General features: G+C 41.5%; 1 protein-coding gene across 9 annotated transcripts in view; it reads right to left on the bottom strand.

Annotated features, from left to right (window-relative positions):
• Positions 1-23,594, bottom strand: part of NCOA7 (nuclear receptor coactivator 7) — a 227,631-nt gene that overhangs the window by 73,369 nt on the left and 130,668 nt on the right. For 6 of the 9 annotated variants that reach the window (XM_075597252.1, XM_075597247.1, XM_075597246.1 and 3 more), the window contains 6 exons: positions 15,969-16,076; positions 13,160-13,273; positions 12,725-12,850; positions 11,369-11,553; positions 7,900-8,876; positions 5,934-6,102 (listed from right to left, as the gene is read on the bottom strand). In XM_075597252.1, coding sequence (XP_075453367.1) covers positions 5,934-6,102; positions 7,900-8,876; positions 11,369-11,553; positions 12,725-12,850; positions 13,160-13,273; positions 15,969-16,076 — 1,679 coding nt within the window. Of the gene's footprint in view, positions 1-2,426; positions 2,566-5,269; positions 5,295-5,933; positions 6,103-7,899; positions 8,877-11,368; positions 11,554-12,724; positions 12,851-13,159; positions 13,274-15,968; positions 16,077-23,594 lie in introns of those variants that run through there. The other 3 variants (XM_075597253.1, XM_075597254.1, XM_075597251.1) reach the window with 3 other exon arrangements.

Genomic DNA, 23,594 nt, shown 5'->3' with positions numbered 1-23,594 from the left:
TTCCCCCGCTAATTGACGTTGAACTTGACCCAGTGATTTTAGCTCTTTTGAAGGACATTGTATCCGCTTTGCGGTTTGGACGGCAGCCAACTAGGTTACCTCGAGGCATCTCCATTGAAGTCAATGAGCCCATTGACTTTCAATGGGAAACCGCCGCTCTCCCTCTCGGGCGCCACCTGCTGGTCACTACAGGAAACAGGACTAAAACAGCACAAATTCCTATTGAAATGCATTGAGCCCTAATGGCGGCCAATGGGGACCTGCAAAATGGTGCCTGAAAAGGCGGGAAAATTACACAAAGAGCTATAATCATTAAAGAACTATTAACCCTTGTGCTCCCGGATGGATTCTAGTGTGTGTGTGATGCAAACACTGAGTAACCAGACATTACAATGGAACAGGGGAACATGCATTTACATGTCATAACAAGGGTTACATCACATTTCTGGACCTCAGCCCAGTTAACCCCTTGTCTCCCGGTGCAGTCAGGGGTGGCCAAATGGGGTGTAACCCCTTTAATCCCGGGCCAAATCCCCTCCATCGTCACACTCGCCACCTCCCTCCAGCTGTTCCGTGATCAGCTCCACACTCCGCAGCCAGCATCCAACATCCTACTCTCTCCTCTTACCCGCCCAAGCCTGTCAGTCAATCTGAAGAGAGACAGATGGGCCGCTGACAGGGGGGGGTGGAGAGCGCCCCCCCCCCCCCAAGAGTGCAAGCCCCCAGGCTTTAGCTACGCCCCTGCACCCACCAATTTCCTGATGCTCTTACTCCATTTCATATTACATCAAAATTATTTTACGTTTGAACATTTCTTTTACTTGCAGCTAGGCACAGCAATGGGGATTAATATAGTGGCATTGCATGCCAATCTTTTCATGGAGAATTTTGAAACTAAGTACATACAGTTGTGTGAAAAAGAAAGTACACCCTCTTTGAATTCTATGGTTTTACATATCAGGACATAATAACAATCATCTGTTCCTTCGCAGTTCCAAAAAATTAGGTAAATACAACCTCAGATGAACAAAAACACATGACACATTACACCACGTCATGATTTATTTGTGTTGTTGTTCATCCGAGGTTGTATTTAATTTTAAGACCTGCTACGCAACAGTTGATTGTTATTATGTCCTGATATGTAAAACCATAGAATTCAAAGAGGGTGTACTTTCTTTTTCACACAACTGTATAAGAAAGAGTCTCTGTTTTTTCAGCATGTTTGTGTATAGTGGTGCTACATTGACAATGTGGTTATGATCTGGAATTTATTATTACTTCCACCCCTATTATGCTTCACTTAGTCTTGGAGCTCCACGAATATCCCCTTTTTGGATGTCTCCTTCTCCAAGGAAGATCATGTTTGGTTTACGGACATCTACCGTAAACCAACTGACAAAAGTGACTAGCCATCACCCACAGAACTTGCTCAATAGCGTCCCCTTTCCACAATATCTATGGGCAAGGCGGATTGTTAAAGTTCCACTGAACGCTATAAACGCTTTGGATATGATGAAGTCACAGTTCATGGAATGGGGCTGTACCAAGGAACATCTGAATCGATGTATATCAAGGGCTCATGCCTATGAAGATAAAAAAGGAAGGATGTTGATACAGACAATCTGTTTATCTTCCCCTTGGAGTAGAATTCATTGTCCAAATAAATTAAATAGATTTTTTAAACACTGGCCAATCCTTCAAACTGACCCAGTTCTGGGTTCATTATGTTTAACTAGACCCTTGTTTGCATACAAGTGAGAATTAAATCTGGGAGATTCTCTGGTCAAGACAGATGATCAGGACAAATAAGCTATTGAACGCTTTCCAAGTTATACAAGACGTGGGTGTTCCAAATTTAAGGGTTGTTCAGTACACAATTCGCTTATTATTGATGAGATGTCACCTCGCTGATGGTACTAAACAACGCATTCACCAGAGAATTGTGAGACAACACAAGTCATTTAAATGGTGATACGCACATGTATACATTGAAAAAACAACACCGCAACACAAGACACTGAGCATCATAATAATGTCAAAAGGGGTGAAGAAAATACAACTCTACTTAAGCATTGTAAAAAACATAAGCATAATGTCTTCAACATGCTATTCATGGTAATTGAACCTGTGGGTTCCATGGGTCGAGGGGGAGACATTGATAAATTGCTCCTGCAACATGAAGCGTCCTGGATCTTCACACTAAAAAGCCTTAAACCACATGGCCTCAACGACAATTTTGAACTTGCATGTTTTTTGTAATTTTTGGGTTCAGAATTCCATTTTTTGATCATTTTGAATATTTTAAAATGTTTGTCATTTAAAATCAAAGTTACCTTTTTGTTTTTGCAAATTTCTTTTTTCATACCAGTTGCTGAGCTCTATATTTTTTGTGACCCTACAGTATTCTTCTGTTTTGCACTTACTTGGCGTTTTTTCCTTTGTCACAGATCTTGCCTCCGGTTCCCTCCTCTGTGCTTGAGGTATTGTTGACATTTTATGGTGCTGCTCCCCCTCCCAGACGTCCGCTCTCTGCTCGTTGGGATGTCCCTGGTGTCTGCAGTGCTTCAATGATTGGACATGGATATCATCACATTGTGATGTGGAGTGTATCATGATGTCACCGACCCAGACGTGTCAAGTTTTGAGGCTACTTCTGGAGGGAGGTGGGTAATTGGTTGTGTTGTATACAAGCACCTGCATCAGGGTTACAGTAGTACATACGTGCAGTTGTATATTGTAACCCTGATGAAGGTGATTGTATGCACGGAAACCTTTGATGCTGCTATGACTTCAAGTCATTAAAATCACAATTTTTTTTTCACTTGGCTTTTTTTGGTGGGCTTGACTTTGCCATTTTGTGGGATCTGATGTAAAACACACCCAGTTTTGCCCCCTCACTACTAACAACTATTATTCACCATCTTGATCCATTACCCAAAGAGGGAAGAAGGAAGAAGAAAAAATAAAAAAAATAAAAAAAGGAAGAAGAAAAAAAAAGGAAGGAAGAAGATGCCACATACTCACAAAAATGTAGATTCCCACAAATTAAACAGCCGATTCCTCTGGGTATTAACAGGGAGAAAAGAAGAACTTAAATGTATTCCACTATGGTTTCATTCACTGAATAACTGCAGAACTTCATATTTAATAATTTACTTAACAAATATTTGTAGTTCTCCAACAGTGAGATGTACTCTAGCTGTGAAATGTATAATGGAACTAGTCTATCGCTCTACCTCCAATCAGTCCTGGTTCTTCCATGTTGATGGACAGAGGAAGCTGGACAAAACGGTTAAGTTTGTATGTGTGGGTATGTAATTGGGCAGTACAGAGGGTGATCTGCTGTGTGTGACAGTGGTTACATAGTTACATAGTAGATGAGGTGGAAGGCCTACGTCGCTCACGTTCAACCTATGTTAAATTTTAAGCTGAGCTCACACACTTTTCAATTCAAACAACTGGATGTGACAAGATAAATCAAAAATAAGTAAAGGTTTTAATAAAAAAAAGTTGCTTTAAGTCCTAAATAGAAGTAATATTTAGAAGGGAATAAAGAACATATTGATCTGCATTACTTTCCCACCTTAAAAGTCTTACCTATTGATCACATCTAGCCATTTCTAATTCTTTGAGACACTTTAATATCTATTACAAGTGTGCACTTTTCTGTCACTCAACCTTTATCTAGACTCCATGAACTGCACACAACAGGTCAGAGAGTGAAGTGCAACAGAAATTGCCATCTGCCAAAGAACAGAGGAATGGGAAAATATTTGGCTCAGATACAAAGCAGCAGCTGTCGAGTCTGCAAGTTTCATACTTAACGGATGGTTAATTTTATGCAACGTCACTATTAACTTTATTTCTGGCAAATAACACAGACTCCCTTAAAGCTATGCTTGGGAGCCAAAGATACATCAGGGTTAAGGACTAACCAATTACTTCACAAATCTCCCAGCTGCAAAAACTAGGCCAATAATGGTGCAAAAGGTCAAAATCATAATAAATAATAATCATCAATACATATCTGATCCAGCTATCTTTCTGCCCCTCCTGTCACGTAAGTCCTAGTAGATACAGGCAGTGACAGGCTATCCTGTGGGGTTTAGGGGTTTACCCCCTCTCCCCCCATCTCCTCCTCACACAGCCTTCCTGAGTGGCCAGAGAGGTGGCGTCATGAGGTCTGTGTTGCAGCCAACCCTTGTACAGACTCTGTGACCTTCACTTTTGCAGCAGGGAGGAGGCTATCCAAATTGTAGTGAGTCAGTTCTTCTCCACCCCTCCTGGGGAGAGGTGGTGGGAGTCATCTTTCCCCCAGGGAAGAGAGAGGAGCTCAGCCCCTCCTGGGGCTGGGAGAGCAAGATCTGTGCATGTCACAAGGCCCCAACTATTAACGGCTGGCCAGCACCATCCAGGGATCTGAGAACCCTTCTCTACTACAGTAGATGCAACGCTGATTACCATCTGCAGTGGTTACCACAAATAAAGACATCAGTAGTAGCAGCAACATGTTTCCAGAGAAAGGGGGGGGGGGGAAACAGGGCTACATATCTATCAATTTGATTTTTTTTCTCTTTAACTAATCTGGTGCTTGTCTTTTGAACCACTTGTTGCACTCATTTTGCAGCCGAGAGACTCATAACTCCCAAGCACATGAACAGGGTATTAGTCTGTTACCTTAAAAACATGGTCTTGTGAAGCTCAGCAACGGGCTAGCATTGGAGGCAAACACAATTAGAATTAATGCTTCAGTTCAATAGTTGATGCAAGAAGTCTGCAATTTAAAATCTAATCCTAGTTGATACAGTATGCGAGATATGAGACGCCCACACAAGCGGGAGAGCTTGTGCCATCAGTGAAACAGTCATATGTTAAGCATACAATTACAGTATGCAGAAGTGACAGTATGCTTCACTGGAGTTATACACAATGCAGTTTTAGTTGCCAATCTCTTCCAATCTCTTGAAGTCTAAATAGATTTGTAGCTAAATGTACTATACATACACCCGTCGCTGTGCCTTTTGCACAACCTATATGTGTGAGTTAATAGAAATAAAGGAAAAAACATATATAATAAATATGCATTAAGTTTATACTGTTAGCTCTGGATAAACTATATATCAAAAACATGTTGACCGTAAAAACAAAGTGATAAAAACTAGAAAGCCCATAGTCTCAATATAAACCACACATAGGGTATGAACGCAAACAAGGGTGCAGCTTGAGTCTGAATCTCACCAGTGTACCCCCAGACCTGAACTTTAGCCACAGATTCAACCGGTCAGGAGGATCTGAGCAAAAAAAAAAAAAAAATAAAGTGGTGGGGAACAGTAACACATGCAAAAATTGGTAGGGCTTATGCAGACATTGCATGGTAACGCTTCATACTGAGTGCAATATCTACAGCGCATTTAAATGAAAGGAGGATACAACACTCTTTAAAGCTGCAGTTCAGTCTTTTTTATTTATTTATTTTTTTACTTCAATAGTTTTATGTGTGCAATCTCTAATTACCTAAAGAACTGTATAGCTGCAGGTCAATTCGTTCTCCATGTATTCATAGGTTGAAATTTGGTGACATAATTAGTGAAGGGATCTGTTTATATTCTGCTTGTCTGTCAGTGGAAGCTCATGAATATTCATGAGCACTCCTGCACTGACATGTGCTAGAGGGAGGGCAGGGCTGACAAAGGGGTGTGCCAGGGCTTGTGACAGGACATGAAGGGGCAGGGCCTTAGCAAATGGCGGTTAAAATAGAATACAAGAAAATTGGTCTTTAAAAGTTGTTTTTTTAAAAACAGAAAATGCTAAAAGTATTTTTTCTTACTACAGAACTGATTTATTTAAAAAAAAAAAAAAACACACACACATGCAGGATATTGACTGAACTGCAGCTTTAAACACAATGACTTAAATGACTATGAACTAACCTCTCTTGTGGGACTGCAAACCAATATTCAGGCTGCTTTCTTTTCCGAGCATAGTGTTGCACCATTGCTGCGCTGTGAGTAGCAAAGGACTTTCTCATGGGTTTGCCCACTTTGACGCACAGAAACATGGGTGGGATCTTGCTTTTCTCCTCTTTGGATGGCAGCATATCTGGATCAATGAAGTTAAAGCAAATAAACATTAATTCTCTCGTTCTTTTGGTGCAAATGAGACAGGTCTCATGAAAAAATGGCAAAGATGTACACTGCATAAAGCTAGTGGCTACTCCTTGGTTAAATCAAGATGTGGATCCGATCTATAGATTAATCTATACGCAAGAGCCACGCTGTAGCTATTCCCAATACTGTGTGCATTGGGGATAGCGACAGCGGGTCTCTTGATTATAGGTTAAGCTATACATCTGATCCACATCTTCATTTAACTAAGGAGTAGCCACTAGCTTTATGCAGTGTACATCTTTGCCATTTTTTCACCGGATGCGTTGAGGTATTCTATACACATTCTGCACCTGCATTGCACAATACATTATAGCACATGAAATATGAGCACACTTAGGAGATTTAGGATTACTAGAACGACGGCTGGCTCATCCCTGCCTCTATTTCCTCCTTTTCACAGTATTTATTCTGCACGAGTATTACTATTTTTCACCATTAAAGTTAAGATTTTTGTTAGCATTCCACACCATATCACATCACGCATACCCCACCCCGGTTTTACCTCATTTATTTTAGTTACAGCATCGCTTCTCTATTTATTTATAGTTATCCTCTCGTAGTCCATTTTATTTATAATAAATAAAAAAGTTATATTTTATCAGCATTTGTAGAGGCATTTGAGTGTATCCTATAGGGAAACGTTTTCTGCTATAATGATATTTACCTTTTAGTCAGCACTGTAGAGTTACTGAGCTTGGGGGGGGGGTGGGGAGGTGGGAAATATTTGATCAACATCATTTGCCACAAATCCCTCTAACCCTCCCATCGCAAAAAGCTCTCCATACACGGACAGCCACCCCTCCTTCCACCGACTCGTCCCCTCCCCCCACTGACAATGCACTCCTCCACGGTCTCCCCTCCTCTTGGCTCCAACAGTGACAGACTGACAGACACAGAGTGCTGTAATGACACACACACACACGCTATTTTTGGGCACTGTAGGGTCAGGTTCTCCGTGCTTGTACATGCTGAGCTAGCAGTCATTGAGCAGTGGCAGCCTGTGCAGGGAGCCTCAAAGAACCGAGTTGGGAGGGAGTGAGCAGTGACCATTGTGGGGCTCGATTCATTTTCAAACGACACAAAATAAAATTGAGTACGGATCTGCTGAAAGGGTCTAACCTTGATGTGGCTGCAGACTTAATATCTTTTAACCAAAATATTGAACTATTATAGAATTGTAGTCTTATTAGATGTGCATATTTTTGTGGTAGCACTTCAGTTGACACAAAATGGCCATTGTGCTGCCTCCCTCCCCGCTCAGTTGTGAGCCACCATGCATATGCCTCCCTGTCCTGGTCGGTCGCTGCCTTCCTTCCAACCACTTGATTGGGCTTGGGAGTGAGCCATGAAGAGACGCAAGGGTCACTGCTCAATGACCGCTGGTAGACTAAGCAGGAGTCCGTTCAATTGTCACCCAGTTATCCCTCCCTGTCGTGCTCCATCTACTAGAACTTTAAGTATCCTGATAATTTCGTTTACACCCCCCCCCCAAATTTTTTTTAAATTAATTTACATTATGGACAGTTGACTTCAAATGCCTAGGGCCATGTTTAGATAGGATCGTGCAAAATGGGCAAGAACAAGTAGGAGGGGGGTGGGAGCGGTTAAGCCAGACTCATCTGACACTACAGATTAGTTTCTAATTGTGATTAAAAAAAAACCTGTAAGGGGGGTGAATTGATCTGAGGAAATTCTTGTTTAGGGAGAACCATAAAATGAAAAATCTTACCTTCTATTGGTCCTTGAATTCTCTTCAGCAACCACAGTTTGAGTTCAGACTCGCTGTCTAATTGTGTCTCTTTTTGTTTGGGGTCTTCAGGGGAGGATGGCGACAGAGAATCTAGAGACTCATCGGAGGCTTTCTGACCTGATTGAGCTAGTTTGTCTACTCCAGTTATTTCTTGCATTGTGGTGGCTACTTTACTGTTCTGTTTGGGTTCTAGGCTGATGCATGTGGCTGTTTTGTCTGCTGTTGCATCCTTTCCAGTAACACTGACTGACATAAGAAGACCTTGAGAAGTCCTCTCTTCAGCGTGACTGTGGCAAAGCTGTATATTTTTTGTTTTATTTGGCATTTGTGGAATTTCTAAAATGGACAAGCCAGTGCAAGTGTCATCGTTGGTGCCTTCCATGTTTATTGTACTTAGAGACTCAACGCTCTTTTCTTCTGAGACATTAATCTCCACACCCTCTTGAACTTCAGAAACTTCATGGGGCACAAAAGACTTGGATCTGTTGGATTCTCCACCATCAGCTGCTACTATGTTTGCAATTGGTGCTTTACAGATCTTAGTAGTATTTTGCTGTTCTAAAGACTCTACCAACTCAAAATCCTCAACAGGAGAATGATCTGCTTTCTTGGTTTCAGAGCTGGTTGTAATTTCAGCTGACTGCCTAATCTGTATTGCAAGCCCATCTATTAATTCACCAATGTTTAATTGTACTGTGGGCATATCAACAGGTGGTTTATCTTTATTCTGTTCCGGTTCCGTTGTTACTTCCTCTAGTTTGAGCTCTTCATGCATTTCTGTGTTTGATGGACTTATGGTTTCGCTCTCTACGGAAGTTACTTCATTGACTCCGTTCTGCTGCCTTCTCTCTTTATTGAGAGACTTGAATTTGCTGAATGGATTGATGTCCTTCTCAGATGAAAGGTCCTCCCACTGTCCAGGCCTGTACAGAGGACAAAGATCCTTGGGTATGTCGCTGTCAGGAAAGAATGGTGGATGGGTGTGGAATGTTAACAAAAAAAAACCAAAAAACAAAACAAAAACAAACTTAAATAAACAAAAAGCTACCAAAAAACATGCAGAAGATGGAAAACAACAGAGAATAACCTCGAAAAAACAAACCGAAAGAAATTAAAAAAAACTTTGAAGTGTAAACATTAACTTAGGAAAGTTAAAACTGAACAACAAAAGTAACTTAAAAAAAAGGTGTTGTGAATGAGTCATTTGGTGGTTTAATCACAGTGCAAGCAATCAGATGAAATACTGGTAAACCTTTCATTTACATTTAATTATTTGGCATGTGACCAATGCTGGGATATGCAATCATAAAATATATGCAATACTGTGATATACAGCAGGATCTGTCAAGAATGCAGATTGTCACATTTATAGATGTGATCTTCACATACAAGGGTCATAGCACAGTACTTGGGCTTGTCCAGTAAAGAGCGACAGGTTAATACATGTCAATTTTGAGCAAGTAATATATGGTAGCTCACTATTGAGAGAAGAGCGGTGTAATCTAAGAAATAAGAAAAAACATCCAACATGTTTAGTTCTTCCCAAAAAGGTATCCAGTCACTAATATTTTAGTACTTTACTGCTGCATAATGTGTTGTCAAAATTGCAAATACAAATTTTGGAGAACATTAACATTAAGAATACTGCAGAGGTTGCATCAAGAGAGCACAGTTACCTGGAAAATGTCATATATAAAACTAAAAACCAAGTGATCTGGCAAAAGTATTAATGTGAAAAACAGGGAATATATATATATATTTTTTTAAATATCTGTACAATGTTAGCCGAGCTTAATAATTATAAACTAATAGACGATACCGTTCTGTGGCCAACGAAATGCTTTTACTTGTGCGAGATCAGTGTATCTCTTCTTCAGAGATCAGTGTCTCTCGAAAGCTCGCACAAGTAAGAGCATTTCGTTGGCCACAGAACGGTATCGTTATTCTTTTTTGAGAGATAGATATTTCTTTTCTGTAGGGAAACCTGTGTGTGTGGCCAGCACAAAGTAGATACAGAAAGCAATGACACAGAGTTCCCCCAAACGAGATAGGAGAGCTCTCCCCACAAGTTTCTTAATGCAGTGTGTCCCAGTTATTTAGAAGGGCTTTCATCAGGTCCGTATGGGACCTGAACGTTGCACTCTCCACTGCCCTTCTAAATAAATGGGTAGCAGGGGGTCTTCGAGCAGAACCCCATTCATTTGAGCTCCTGGGACCCCTGCTTCCCGGGATACTTGCCTCTGTAGGTGCTGCCAGTAGCAGCTCCTCAGGTTTAAAGTTGCCGGTCACGTGGGAAAATAGGAAGCCACAAGGGATAATGTCTCAGCTTCCTATTGGCCCGCATGATGCGGGCTCTTTAAAGCTGCCATTTCGGTAGCCCCACATAGCCCAGCCAGAGTGGCTACCTGCACCCCCTACGGCGTTAAATATCTCGAGAAGCAGTGCCTTTCCAGAGCTGACAGTACTACTGGGTGAACATGCTCCAGTTATGTTACTGAATTCATTTTTTACACAGCAGAGAGGATGACCGCTTCAAAATTATACTTGAGAAACATTTACTTCTGAAATATTAGCTAGCAGGCAGATCTTACATTTCGTTATGCTACAATTGTAGGAGTTATTCACTAAAGTGCACCAACTGAAAAATGGTGGCAAAACGATAAAAAAAACAAAAATTGTTGAATACTCCAATTGTATTCAATGAAATTCCTTTTTTGTGATAAATATGGTGCTATTTTTTGTTCTTGTTTTGCAGCTAGAAGCTTTTTTTAATTGTATTTATTTTTTAAATATAAGCTGTATACTGTATATTCGACTACCATCTAATATTTTAAAGTAGCAGTCAAAGCTGCCGTTTTTTTATTTGTATTTTATTCCCTTTAATATGTGCATTAATGCAATCCACACAATGATAAGTAATTGGCCAAGTAGCCGATCAATCCGTTCTCTGTGACCGATCGGTGAAGATTCGGCTTGGGGGTTCACGAAATGTCAGTGTGGCAGAAGAGGACCAAAGATGCAAAGTTCTGTGGGGAGGATCATGTGACCAGGCAGTCACTAGATACAATTGGTGCACTGCTAGAGGGCAGGGCTCAAAAAAAATAAAAATAAAGGGTGTGCACCAGAGGCTGTTTCAGAAGAGGAAGGGGATGTGACTTTGTAAATGGTTGCTATAGAGAAACAATGCTGGTTACATTTTAGTACATTCAAAATATAATTCAGATTACATTTTTTTTTTAAATGCTACAAGTATTTTCTCATAGTACATAACTGATTAAAAACAAACAACCCTGTCCAACTCCCCCCTCCCCTCCCCCACAAATAAAACCAACCACATGTAGGATATTGCTTGGTTTCCAGCTTTAATGCTTTTGTTTAAAAACAGAATATTGTGCCAGCGATCTTACACTTTATCAGAATGAAAGAAATCATTGGGAACATTACTTACGATGGCAGCGCATCTTTAAGCTTCATGTGGGAGATATCGTTGTAAAGGGCGAATGAGACCACCTCTTCCATGGGGCAGATAAGTCCGTATTCCTCACAGCCATTTTCAATGACCAGCGGATCGGATTTGTGCGGATCAAACATGATATTGTTAGGCGTGACGATCATGACTCCACCCACAACACCCTGTACAACAAAGTGACGCCATACATGTATCATGGAAACTTGACACCCAGCTCTACCTTGCATTATTAAGACAATCTCTATGGTTATGGGCTTCTTAACTGCTAAAGGGAGGTGGAAAAGATGTACTAAACAATTTCTACTTAAGACAAGTGTAAGTGTGTTATAGCCATACAGGAAGAAAAAGTACATATATAAATAAGGCACAGTAGGTACATAAAGGCTAGCAACAAAACACATGACCTGTTCATAAAAACCTGCACTGTTGCGTTTTTACTTCTTAACCAATGCTCAGCCACAGAGACTCTCTAGCCACTGCGTTGCTATGAGCTGCAGGAAGTCCTCTGGCATTGAGCATATTAAAGGGGAGACTGTTACCCAAATAAATAACTTCTATACCATATGGGTCCATCAAAAAAACATGTTTTGGACCATGCTGGCAGGGAAATGGTTTAAACAATCTTTTTTTTCTTTTCTTAGATCACCTTTTATTACTTTTGTTAGTTTCGTGTGTGCGAGATATATAGATATAGATATAACATAAAAATAAATAAATAATGATTCTCTGCCTAAACATTCAATTTATAGCACTTTTGTGTTGCTCTTATTATTTCCCATAACTCACTTCCCTGGTGTCTCGCACTTATTAGCTCTCACCTTCAGGGTGTCATCCAATCACCGCTCCCAACCCAAAACAAAGCAGATTAGCCGTCACAGTTCTAGATTTATTCCTCAAATAAAAACATCACTTGTGAGCACATTCACATGTCTCAGATAGGTCTGCAACCCTGATATTCACCATCATCTCCTAGCATACAGTGCTTCCACTACAGCTAGGGATTCTGCGTAATTACATGCAAATGAGCACCCAGTGTCACCTTTTGCGTCAAATCCATTTTAACATGGAACCCCATAAGCGTATAGCTGCTGCATTGCACCGCTTTTCAGCACAACCTGGCTTTAATCCTGAAATCACAGAACCGCAACACCTAGAAATGCAGTGCCACCTAGCGTCTGGATATACAAGTGAAGTAACTGAACCATGAAATGTGTTCTGTACCACGATCAACAGGATTGTTCATTACTTTAAATATGTTCATTAGCTGTAAGAATACGCTGCAAACAGAAAGCTACTGGAGAAAGGAAGCACAAAAGGAGCATCCATTTTACCTACCTTGCCATCTGTGATGTATCTACAATTCATTTTTAAGAACTTCACAACAATGGGCTCCTCTTCTTCAGAAGTAGAGGACATAACCCGTTCTATTGGTTTGGTGGCTTTTCTCACCAAGTCGGCATCCTTTAAAAAAAATAAAAAAATGATATGAAGTTATATTACAGTCAAGGAAACAGTCCTGCCTTTGCTTGATAAACTCGAATGACCTGCTTGTTGTTGCAATACCCATGAACTATTCCATAGATTACAATGTCGGCTCTAGCCAGTGGCCATTTTCTTCTATCCCTGGAAGCACAACCCAGATAAAGAAGAAAGCTCTAGCATGAATAATGGCACAGTATTATTTTTGAAAGCACACAAGATTTAGAAACAAAAACAAAAAGAGAAACCCTATGTAGATATAATATTGAATATCCAGGACGGCGTACTTACAGAAAGCTTATCAAACTCCGCATCTGAGGACAATGGAGAAACAAGAACGCCATGGTTTGCTTTAGAGTCTTTTTCATCGGAAGGAAGAAGATTACCGTCTGGCACATACAGAACCTGTCAGAGGGAGATTTTGATAAGGAATATGTCTATTACTTTACGCAGGCAAAGCTTGGTATTCCCTACATAGACTCTGCACTATTCCTTCATGTTACAAATTAAACACATACAGGCATACCCCGGTTTAAGGACACACTTTAAGTACACTCTCGAGTAAGGACATATTGCCCAATAGGCAAACGGCAGCTCGCGCATGCGCCTGTTAGCATGTCCTGAACAGCAATACCGGCTCCCTACCTGTATCGAAGCTGTGTGCAAGCAGGGAGACTATAGAGCCTGTCACAAATGCGTTATTTACATCGGTTATGCACATATATGACGATTGCCGTACAATACATGCATCGATAAGTGGGGAAAAAAGGGAGTGCTTCACTTTAAGTACATTTTCACTTTACGTACATGCTCCGGTCCCATTGTGTACATTAATGCGGGGTATACCTGTACTCATGTAGATGAGTGGATTGCGGCTCTGGGGGAAAACAAAAGTCTATGCCGTCAGAGTAGACATTACCAGTTCCGATTGATCTTGGACAAAAATCGTTTTAATTCCCTGTGGCTCACATACTACAATTCTTAATATCTTCCCCCTCCCCCCCGCTTACAGGTTACACCCGCTTATTGCGAGAGATGGACGGCAATCCTGCATGTATTGGATATAGATAGATATATACACACACGCTGATGTGTACGTCAAAAACATACATTTTTCATTTTAACTTAAAATTATTAATATGCTTTCATTTGAAAGATGCCATCAATTACTTGTAATCTGGGATCCTAGATGTAAAAAAAAAAAAAAAAGAATAGGAGGAGGAGAAAGCAGTGCTACATATCTATATATCTATACCCCTTTGATGTTAAGACGGAAGTCAAGCAAGGCTGCATCATCGCCAACACTCGTCTCGAAATTCTTTACCAAGATACTACTTTAGATCAGGCTAGAGATGGGCAAAACTGTAAAAATACATTTCCCGGAATTAACCCGAGCTTTCCATTCAAAATTTGTTCCATGGTGTAAAATCTGTCGACGGATCGTTACAGTTTCAATCCGCGCGGATTAGTCCAAAACCGCCTTTGGATACAATCCGTTGGTGGATTTTAAGAATCCAAACCACAGATTTCGTAATCCGCCATGTGGATTGTCAGCGATAATTTTTTTTTTTTTAAACAAGTCAGTCACGTGCATTGCCCTTTTAAAGACTGATCCACAGAAATCCGGACTTAAAAAAAAATAAAAAATTGTCCACCACTACATCTGACCACCGACAAGCTTCCACTCAGAGTGTGGCTGAGCTACTGAATGGACAAGTAATCCAGTTAACCACAGCTGACTGATCCAATACCAAGACCACCACCAATCATCATGCTCCAGTAGTGTGTGCTCACTCGGAAGCGGATCTTCAGACCATGATTAATGTCTACCGAGGCCTACAAGAAAATGGGACGGACGGTGGGGAGGGAAAAAAAACAAAAATAAAAAACACCCTTTAGGGACACTGGCACACTCTCGATGTGATCTGGAAACAGCATGGGTCGCTAGGTTCCCAGTGCTCGGCTGCTACGAGTATCTTGTATATACAAGATTTGTGCAAAGAAGGATAAAAAAAAACCAGCCATACTCATGGGTTGTGATACTTTAAAAGCAAAGATGCTCTCATTTCACATTAGTACAGAGATAAAAAGGAATGTTTCAGGGGGAAATTGCTCCACCCTTAGAGTATGTGCCACTGTTGAAGGCAGAATATTGTGACCAAGTATTATAAATTCTTAGTTTTTTAATGCAGAGTAAATGAGTACTTCAGGATTAGGCGATACCTTTTTTTTTTTTATTTGTACAAACAATTGATATTATAAGGCACGTTTTCCAGAGCTCTCCTCACTTCCCCAGGTCAGCAGTACTGATTTGCAGCGATTCCATGAGCTTAACACAGACGTCAAAGCCAAGATAAACAGTCGAAGGCAGATGAGAAGGAGAAGGAATGTCAGAGGGTATAGTAAAAACAAAAACAAAACACAAATAAAAAACAGACAGGGCAATAAATGGATGAAAGTGCCAGTGAGAGACGGGGGTGGGGGAAAGAGGGAGTAGAATTGTAAAATTAACAGAGGTATGGAGAAGCATTACAAAAAAAAGAAAAATGATAGTGTGTAAGAAACCCAACATCAGATAGTCCTCCTGTTTTAGTGTCAAAGAGCATTATCATTTTGAGTTAAAATATTTTCCGAAAAGAGGAGAACTCTCGAAAGCTCGTCTTAGAATACCAATTGTTAGTCCAAATCAAAAAAGTACTCATCGACTCCGCAATATCGCAACTGGACCAACTTTGCTATATCTATTTAATTTAAATTTTTTATTCACTTTTTTTCCTTAAAAACTTTTGGGAGTTACTGTATTTGAATTTTTAATCCTGGTGGAAAACATTACTGCCTTTAACGCGAGGGTCAGCAAGTATCAAGTGATGTGTATCACAATGCTGCTCTATAAAATCAGTCCCTATTACAGCATAGAAAAGCAAGGAGAAAGCCAGGCCCCTTCTATTGACATAACGAAACAGCAATGACGAGCCGAGCCACAGCCAAAGTGTCATAATAACCTGATGCACTGGTCTTGCGTGGCATTTCTATATCATTACTAAACCTCTGCAATCCCACAAAGAATTACGCTGACCAGCTAACGACTAGAAGCGATTACCTGTCCCGGTACAATAGTTTGGGTGAAGAGTTTGTTCAGTTCCACAAGTTTATTTGGAGTGATGTTGAACTTCAGTGCGATACAGTTTAAGGTATCGGTGCCACTCGCCTGAAAATAAGAAGAAAAAAAAACGAAAGAGTTAAAAAATAAATAAAAAATATATAATAAATTTCAGGGTTTTCAAACTTTTCTTTCATGAACTACTTTGATGTTATTAATCATTCGGATGACCACCACACTTTCATTTAGGTGTGGTCATCAATACATTTCTAGAAACACAAATACGTTAGCCAAGTCTAAAATGGAGCCTTCAATAGAGGCAGAACAACAACACAGACAAGAGGCAGCCGCTTTAACTGAACATTGAAGGGTTTTGAGGATCACCAATATGATCTTTGGGGACACGGATTGTCCATAGACTGCAGTTTGAGACCCTGTCTTAAGTGATAAAATATGGTACATTGTTTTTGTTTAACTGGTGCTTTAGGGGAAAACAAAATCATTTGTGGCTTCCTATTGGAAGGTCAATTCAATCCCCTCAGGTAACACCAGTAAGTATGTTGGGATCCAGGAGACCCTTATGGAGATAAAGATAGATAGATAGAATATAAAAATGTTTAACAGCTTTAAAACCAGGGGTCTCCTGGGAAAAGGACAGCCACTTTTTTGGTATATATTTATGGGTCTCAGGGGACCCCTGGATTCCCGAGATACATATGGGGAGCCGGTATCTCTTAGGAGTCCTGGCTGGGTTCACAATATGCCAGTTTAAAATGTCCAGTGTTACGTGGGCCCACGGGAAGCCGGGACATCATCCCTTGCGGATGTATTTATTTTAAAGGAGCGCCACAAGGACAGCTGCTTTAACTCCAGAGGGACTTTCCTCCTCCCTCCCCAATACTGTATAAATAAAAATAAAAATTCTGGTGGGATTGCTGCTGCAGAGAAAAACTTCTGCTTACACAACATCTTAAAAATAAATAAATACTGCCATGAAGTGTAATACCTATTTTATGCATCACAACCACATCAATACAAAACCGATGTACCCAGGTCCTTTGTGCCACAATTGTACTAACAGCAACCCTCATTCCAGCAGCCAACACCAAGCACAAGGTTGCATGGATTGTGGCTCTGGAAATCAGTCTATACCATTGAAAAACCTAGTTTGAGACCCACTGGTAGTACCAGATAATCTTTGACAAATCAGCGTCCCCCCCTGTGACTCGGGTACTACAATTCTAAAAAAGATACAAACAGTGTTAAGCAAAACACAAACCGATGTGCATGTTATTGTCAAACACCTTATTACGATTTAAATGTTAAAAAAAAAAAAAAAAAACACATACAGGAGTTGTCATCTAGGATCCTAAATCTAATACATGATTTTCTGAAGTCACCACTTTACAAACTAAAAAAAAAAAAAAAAAAAATTCAAGTTGGCCCTTCTGTAGCAAAGAGTCCAGCCTCGCCTTTGTACACACATTCTTAAATGAATCTCTAATAACCTATTATTTATTTATTATTATCTATAACCATCCGCGGTTTTGCTCGTGTCTGGTGCAGCATTTGAAGATCTAACACCTTAAAGCAGGCCTGCACAACATACGGCCCGCAGACCGCATGCGGCCCATCTGGCCTCTCTGTGCGGCCCGCGATGACTCTGGCCGGGCGCCAGTTAATTAAACAAATAAAAAAAAAAAAAAAAAAAAAAAATGGCGGCGATTCATTTCTCTTTCTCCCAGCCCCCAGGTTTTGCGGTGCGCGGGGGCAGCAGCATGAGGAGGATGCGGCAGCCGTGTGTTTTTTTTTTCTTCAATAGCAGGCTGCCGGGGAGGTCAGAGCATGCCGGGGGCGGGGCTTAGTACCGGGGAGAGAGGATGTGCTGAGCTGATCTAAGAGGTGTGTGTGGTGTGTGAAAAACGGGCTGGTGGGGGGTGGGTGTGAAAAACGGGCTGGTGGGGGGGTGGGCTGCTGACATGTGACAGCGGGGGGTGGGCTGCTGACATGTGACAGCGGGGGGTGGGCTGCTGACATGTGACAGCGGGGGGTGGGCTGCTGACATGTGACAGCGGGGGGTGGGCTGCTGACATGTGACAGCGGGGGGTGGGCTGCTGACATGTGACAGCGGGGGGTGGGCTGCTGACATGTGACAGCGGGGGGTGGGCTGCTGACATGTGACAGCGGGGGGTGGGCTGCTGACATGTGAGGGGGGGTGGGCTGCTGACATGTGAGGGGGGGTGAGCTGCTGACATGTGAGAGCGGGGGGTGGGCTGCTGACATGTGAGGGGGGGTGGGCTGCTGACATGTGAGGGGCAGGGGGGGGGGAGAGTGATGTGAGGTGCAGTGGGGGGGAGAGAGGGATGTGAGGTGTGGGGGGGAGAGTGATGTGAGGTGCAGGGGGGGAGAGAGTGATGTGAGTTGCAGGGGGAGGGTGTGATGTGAGTTGCAGGGGGGGGAGAGTGTCTCATATTGAGGGGAGGGGGAAAGAGTGTCATATTGAGGGGAGGGGGAAAGAGTGTCATATTGAGGGGAGGGGGAAAGAGTGTCATATTGAGGGGAAGGGGAAAGAGTGTCATATTGAGGGGAGGGGGAAAGAGTGTCATATTGAGGGGAGGGGGAAAGAGTGTCATATTGAGGGGAAGGGGAGTCATATTGAGGGGTGGGGGAGAGAGTGTCATTAAGGGGAGGGGGAGAGTGTCATATTGAGGGAAGAGAGACATGGGGGGGATGCTGACATGGAATGGGCTGGGGGGATGTGGAGGGGGTATTGTATGTTTGATGTGGAGGGGGGTATTGTGTGTTTGATGTGGAGGGGGGTATTGTGTGGGTGAGGGGGGGAGATGGGGGTATGAGAGATAGATGGGGAGTATCGTAAAGATTGATAGTGAGGGGTTCTGGGGGAGATATGATGATGAGAGGTGCTGGACGAGAGATGATGATGATTTAACCCGTGCGGCCCAATTTTTTTTTCCTTGGAGCAGTTCGGCCCTTCTCACTTTACGAGTTGGGCAGGCCTGCCTTAAAGCTTCCACCCTGACGCGTTAAGAGAAAAGCTGCATGGATATGAAGAGTGGCACTTGCAACCCCTTTGCAGTCATTTCAATCTACCACAGACAGCCATGTTGTAACTCACTTCTTTAGCTCAGATAAGGACTGTATATAACGTTCATTTCTTGCATCTCTAGTGCACCCAGCTCCCTGTGGCGGATTATCCAACCAATAGTTTCTCTACCACTACCAGGGCAGTGTTAGAGTGTTTGCTTCTGTCTTCTCATTTAACAGAGGTGGTGGACTACACCAAATTATTAACAGGTTTGTTTAAAGGGTCCCCACATAGTAGGGGGGGCAGTTGAAGGAAAAAAAAAAAAAAAACTATTTTCGTTTTCTTTTTAAAGCTCAATGTACCCCTGCTCTCCCAAATAACATGTAGCAGGAACACAGCACAACATGTAGCAGGAACAATAAAAATGGGTGCATCTATAATTAGCTTCTTTATGTGGATTCAAATCCTCTTTGGTGAAAAATATCATTTTCACTTTGCATGTTGTGTAAAAATAAAAAATTGTCCATTTTGTGTATGTCCATGTGATTTTAATTGTATCTGAAACTTTTACCAATGATAGCAACATAATTTGCCTAAAAAAAAAAAAAAAAAAAAAAAACAACACCCTCAAAAATATGGATTAAGAAACAGCCCTTACCCGCCCCAATACATTTGATTATTATGAAATTTGTTTAAAATAGGGTCATCCATTTTTTTTAATTGTCTGCCAGTGTATCATAAATCTATGATATGTTTGCTTATACATATCAGAAGTCTCGCAGCAGAAGGAAATTTGCTCACACAGCATGATCCAGCTCAAATATCACACAGTGTAGAAGTATCCACTTTGCGTTTCCTTATATTTTCGTATTGGCCATGCACTTCAGATCACTATGGTATGTACATATTCTGGAACCAGGGCCACATGTAGGATGTGGATGAGGCCAGATAGCTTAAATCGTACCCTTTTGAAAGCACACCAAGTCCTGTTATATTTTCTTAACTTTATTGGGAGAGCATCAGACATATAAAGGCACTTGTAGATGGTATTGTGTGGTGAGAGTGCTTCTCTAGGGTGAAGGTGCTTTGTAGTTAGAGGAAGGTAAAAACAGAATGGCCTTGCCAGGTGGTAGAAGCTTAAGAGGTACTCACTCAGCCTGCTTAGGATGGAAAAGGAAGTGAGGGGTTCCTGGGAGACAGGAATAGTCTCAGGACCAAACCAACTTGTCAGCAAGGACGGGGGGGAGGGCGGGGGTGGAATAACCCAATCTTAGCTAGGAGAATTGATAGGTTGTCAGGGCAACCAGCTACAGGCTGTGTGGAGAAGGAATATGTAACAAAATGCATCAATTACACAGACTGTTTTCAGAGCAGGGAAAACATGCAACTGAAATATAAAGGGCTAGCAGGCAGAGCTGCAAAGGGGGGGGGGAACAGAAATTAACAATCCTGTTCCAGGACAATACATATCTGCACAACCCCTACAATTAAATCCACTGTGACTAATGGCAAATGTGGCCAAATACAGAAACACATTTTACAATAAAGCAAACTACGCATCGTTATGTTCCGTACCCTCAGAACATGTAAATGTGTACTGTACATGTAGAGCTGCTGCCCCCTGTAGGACTGAAATTACATATGTAAGGTACATAGTAGTTGAGGTTGAAAAAAAGACATACGTCCATCAAGTTCAACCTATGCTAAATTTAAATGACAGATACTTTATCCTATATTTGTACTTACAGTTTATTGATCCAGAGGAAGGCAAACAAACCCCCCAGTGACATCATCCAATGTTATCTCATAAGGGGGAAAATAATTTTTTTCTTGACTCCAAATATTGGCAAATCAGATTTCTCCCTGGACCAACATCCTCCCAATGTTTACTTATTTGGTATATCCCTGTATAGGTTTCATGTCTAAAAAGATGTCCAACTTTTTTTTGAACAAATCTATTGTATCTGCCATCACAGTCTCCATGGGTAATGAATTCCACATTTTAACTGCCCTTAATGTAAAGAACCCTTTCCTTTGTTGCTGGTGAAATCTCCTTTCCTCCAACCTTAAGAGTTGACCCTGTTTCATTTGTACTGTCCTTGAGATGAATAGTTATTTTGAAAGTCCCTGAATATATTTGTATATAGTTATATCTCTTAGACACCTCTTTTCAAAGTCAGATTATCCATCACCTTTATTAATTTGGTGGCTCTTTGTACGCGCTAGTTCCATAATGTCTTTTCCAAGGAGTGGTGCCCAAAAATGAAGTCAATATTCAAGGTGTGGTCTTACTAATGCTTTATAAAAAGGGGCATAATTATGTTTACTTCCCCTCCACCCATTGCCCGTTTAATGCAAGAAAAGATCTTGTTGGCATGTGCACTGCATGACTTTTGGCACTATTGCCAAGCGCAAATGTGTCTACAAGCACTCCTAATTTATCCCCATTGAAATTTGTAAATTGCCAGTTTATTCTTTTTCCCCCCAAATTCATAACCTTACATTTATCTGTATTAAACCTCATTTGCCATTTACGTGCCCAAGTTTCCAGTCTCTCCAAGTCCTTCTGGAGATAAATTACATCCTGCTCTGATTCTATTACCTTACACAATTTAGTGTCATCAGCAAAGATGGAGACTTTGCTCGCTCTCTGACAACACCAAGGTCATAAACAAACAAGTTAAAAAGCAAGGGTCCCAGTACCAATCCTTGAGGTACTCCCCTCACAACTTTAGCCCAACCTGAAAATTGTCCATTTATTACAACCCTCTATTGTCTATTCTTCAACAAGTTTTCCAGGTGCAAATATTTTTAACTGTTTATTTTGTACACTAACCTCATGTGGAACCGTATCAAAAGCCTTTGCAAAATCTAAGTAGACCACATCAACTGCATTACCATGGTCTAAATTCCTACTTGGCATCTCAAAAGAAACTAATAAGGTTAGTTTGGAATGACCTATCCTTCATACATCCATGCTGACCATTACTAATCATTTTGTTTTCCATTAGGTATTCCTGAATATTATCCTGTATTAAACCTTCAAGTAGTTTAACCACTATTGATGTCAGGCTTACAGGTCTGTCATTTCCCGGTTGTGATCTAGCTCCCTTTTAAAATATATTCACCACGTCTGCTTTATGCTAATCTTGTGGTACGGAGCCTGTGGAAATGGAGTCCATGAATATTAAATGTTATGGTTTGGCTATTACTGAACTTAACTCCTTAAGAACCTTTTGGATCTATACCATCAGGGCCAGGTGCCTTATTTACTTTAATTTTATCAAGCCGCCTATAAACTTCTTTTTAAGGCCGCGCTTATAGTGCTGGCGACGGCGACGTCACCAGTTGCTCCCGCGAAAGTTATCATTTAACTTTCAGCAACAGGGTCATTGATAGGTTCAGAGACAGTCACATGTGGCGACAGTCTCTGAAAAATCAAATTTTCCCTGCTTGCAAATGTTTGGTCGCTCCGTCGCGCTTACAAGCGCTCGCGACGGAGTCCATTGTTTTGGAGCGACGTCGCGGGCACTATAAGCACAGCTTTAGTTAACAAATTGTTCGTTAATATGGAGGTTGTGGCTTCCTCCTGCGACAATACTATTGCAATGGATTATTACCTGGTAACAGAGGCAAAGGATTTGATTAATACCTCTGCTTTTTCATTCTCTCCAATAATTTGCCTGCCCATCTCACACTGAAAGGGTCCTATATTTTCTTTTCTATTTTTTGTTATTAAAAAGGTATTTCAAGTACTTTTTAGGGTTTATCTTACTTTCTATTGCAATCCTCTTTTATTATCCATTTTTGCTCATTTGATTGACCTTTTGCAATGTTTGTTACATTCCTTATAATTCTGATACGATGTCTCTGTCCCTTCTGACTTAAAGAATCTAAACGCCTTCCTCTTCTTGTCCATTTCCTCCCTACCTGTTTATTTAGCTACATTGGTTTTGACATTTCTGTTATACTTATTACCCAAGTACACAGATAAGTGTGTTTTTCCAACAATGTTTAAAAGACAGCCCATTTATCTAAGGCTGCGGCCACTGGCGCTGACCGCGCTCATGCTTGCTCTCCAAGCACGAGCGCTCGGCTGTCCTATCGCAAGCGCGCGTGGGTGGGGGCGTTGCAGGCAAGCTGAGCATGCTCGAAAGTCGTTTTTTTGTTTTATCTAAGCGCCGAGCGTGGGTCAGCGACTGTGCCTGCGCATGAGCGCGCGCGCACAGCGTGAGTGTGGATGACTATCCAAATTGACCAAGGTAAGCTCGCCAAGCGCGCTCAGCGCCAGCGGGGACTCAGCCTTACAGATTTGCCCCTGCAAAAATATCATTCCAATTTATTCCGTGTAGATTAGTCCTCAGTTTATTAAAATCTGCCTAAAATTTAAAGTGAACTAATATCAGGGATATATTTTTACGGCCCGTCCCTCCCAGGGCCAAAGTTAACTAATGGTACTGGCAAGCGCAGTAGCGGAAAGATGAAGTCCCATATAAACAGTGACCGTGTAAACCTATTCCTTAGGCTGCGATCAGACAGGCTGCGATGCGCGCACGTTCGCCACTCTTCCGCTTTGGTGA

Source organism: Ascaphus truei, chromosome 4 (genome assembly GCF_040206685.1).
Source record: "Ascaphus truei isolate aAscTru1 chromosome 4, aAscTru1.hap1, whole genome shotgun sequence".
In the NCBI taxonomy this organism is placed as follows: domain Eukaryota; kingdom Metazoa; phylum Chordata; class Amphibia; order Anura; family Ascaphidae; genus Ascaphus; species Ascaphus truei.
The sequence above is the reverse complement of the archived record's forward strand: the minus strand, read 5'-3'. Positions and strand labels throughout refer to the sequence as shown.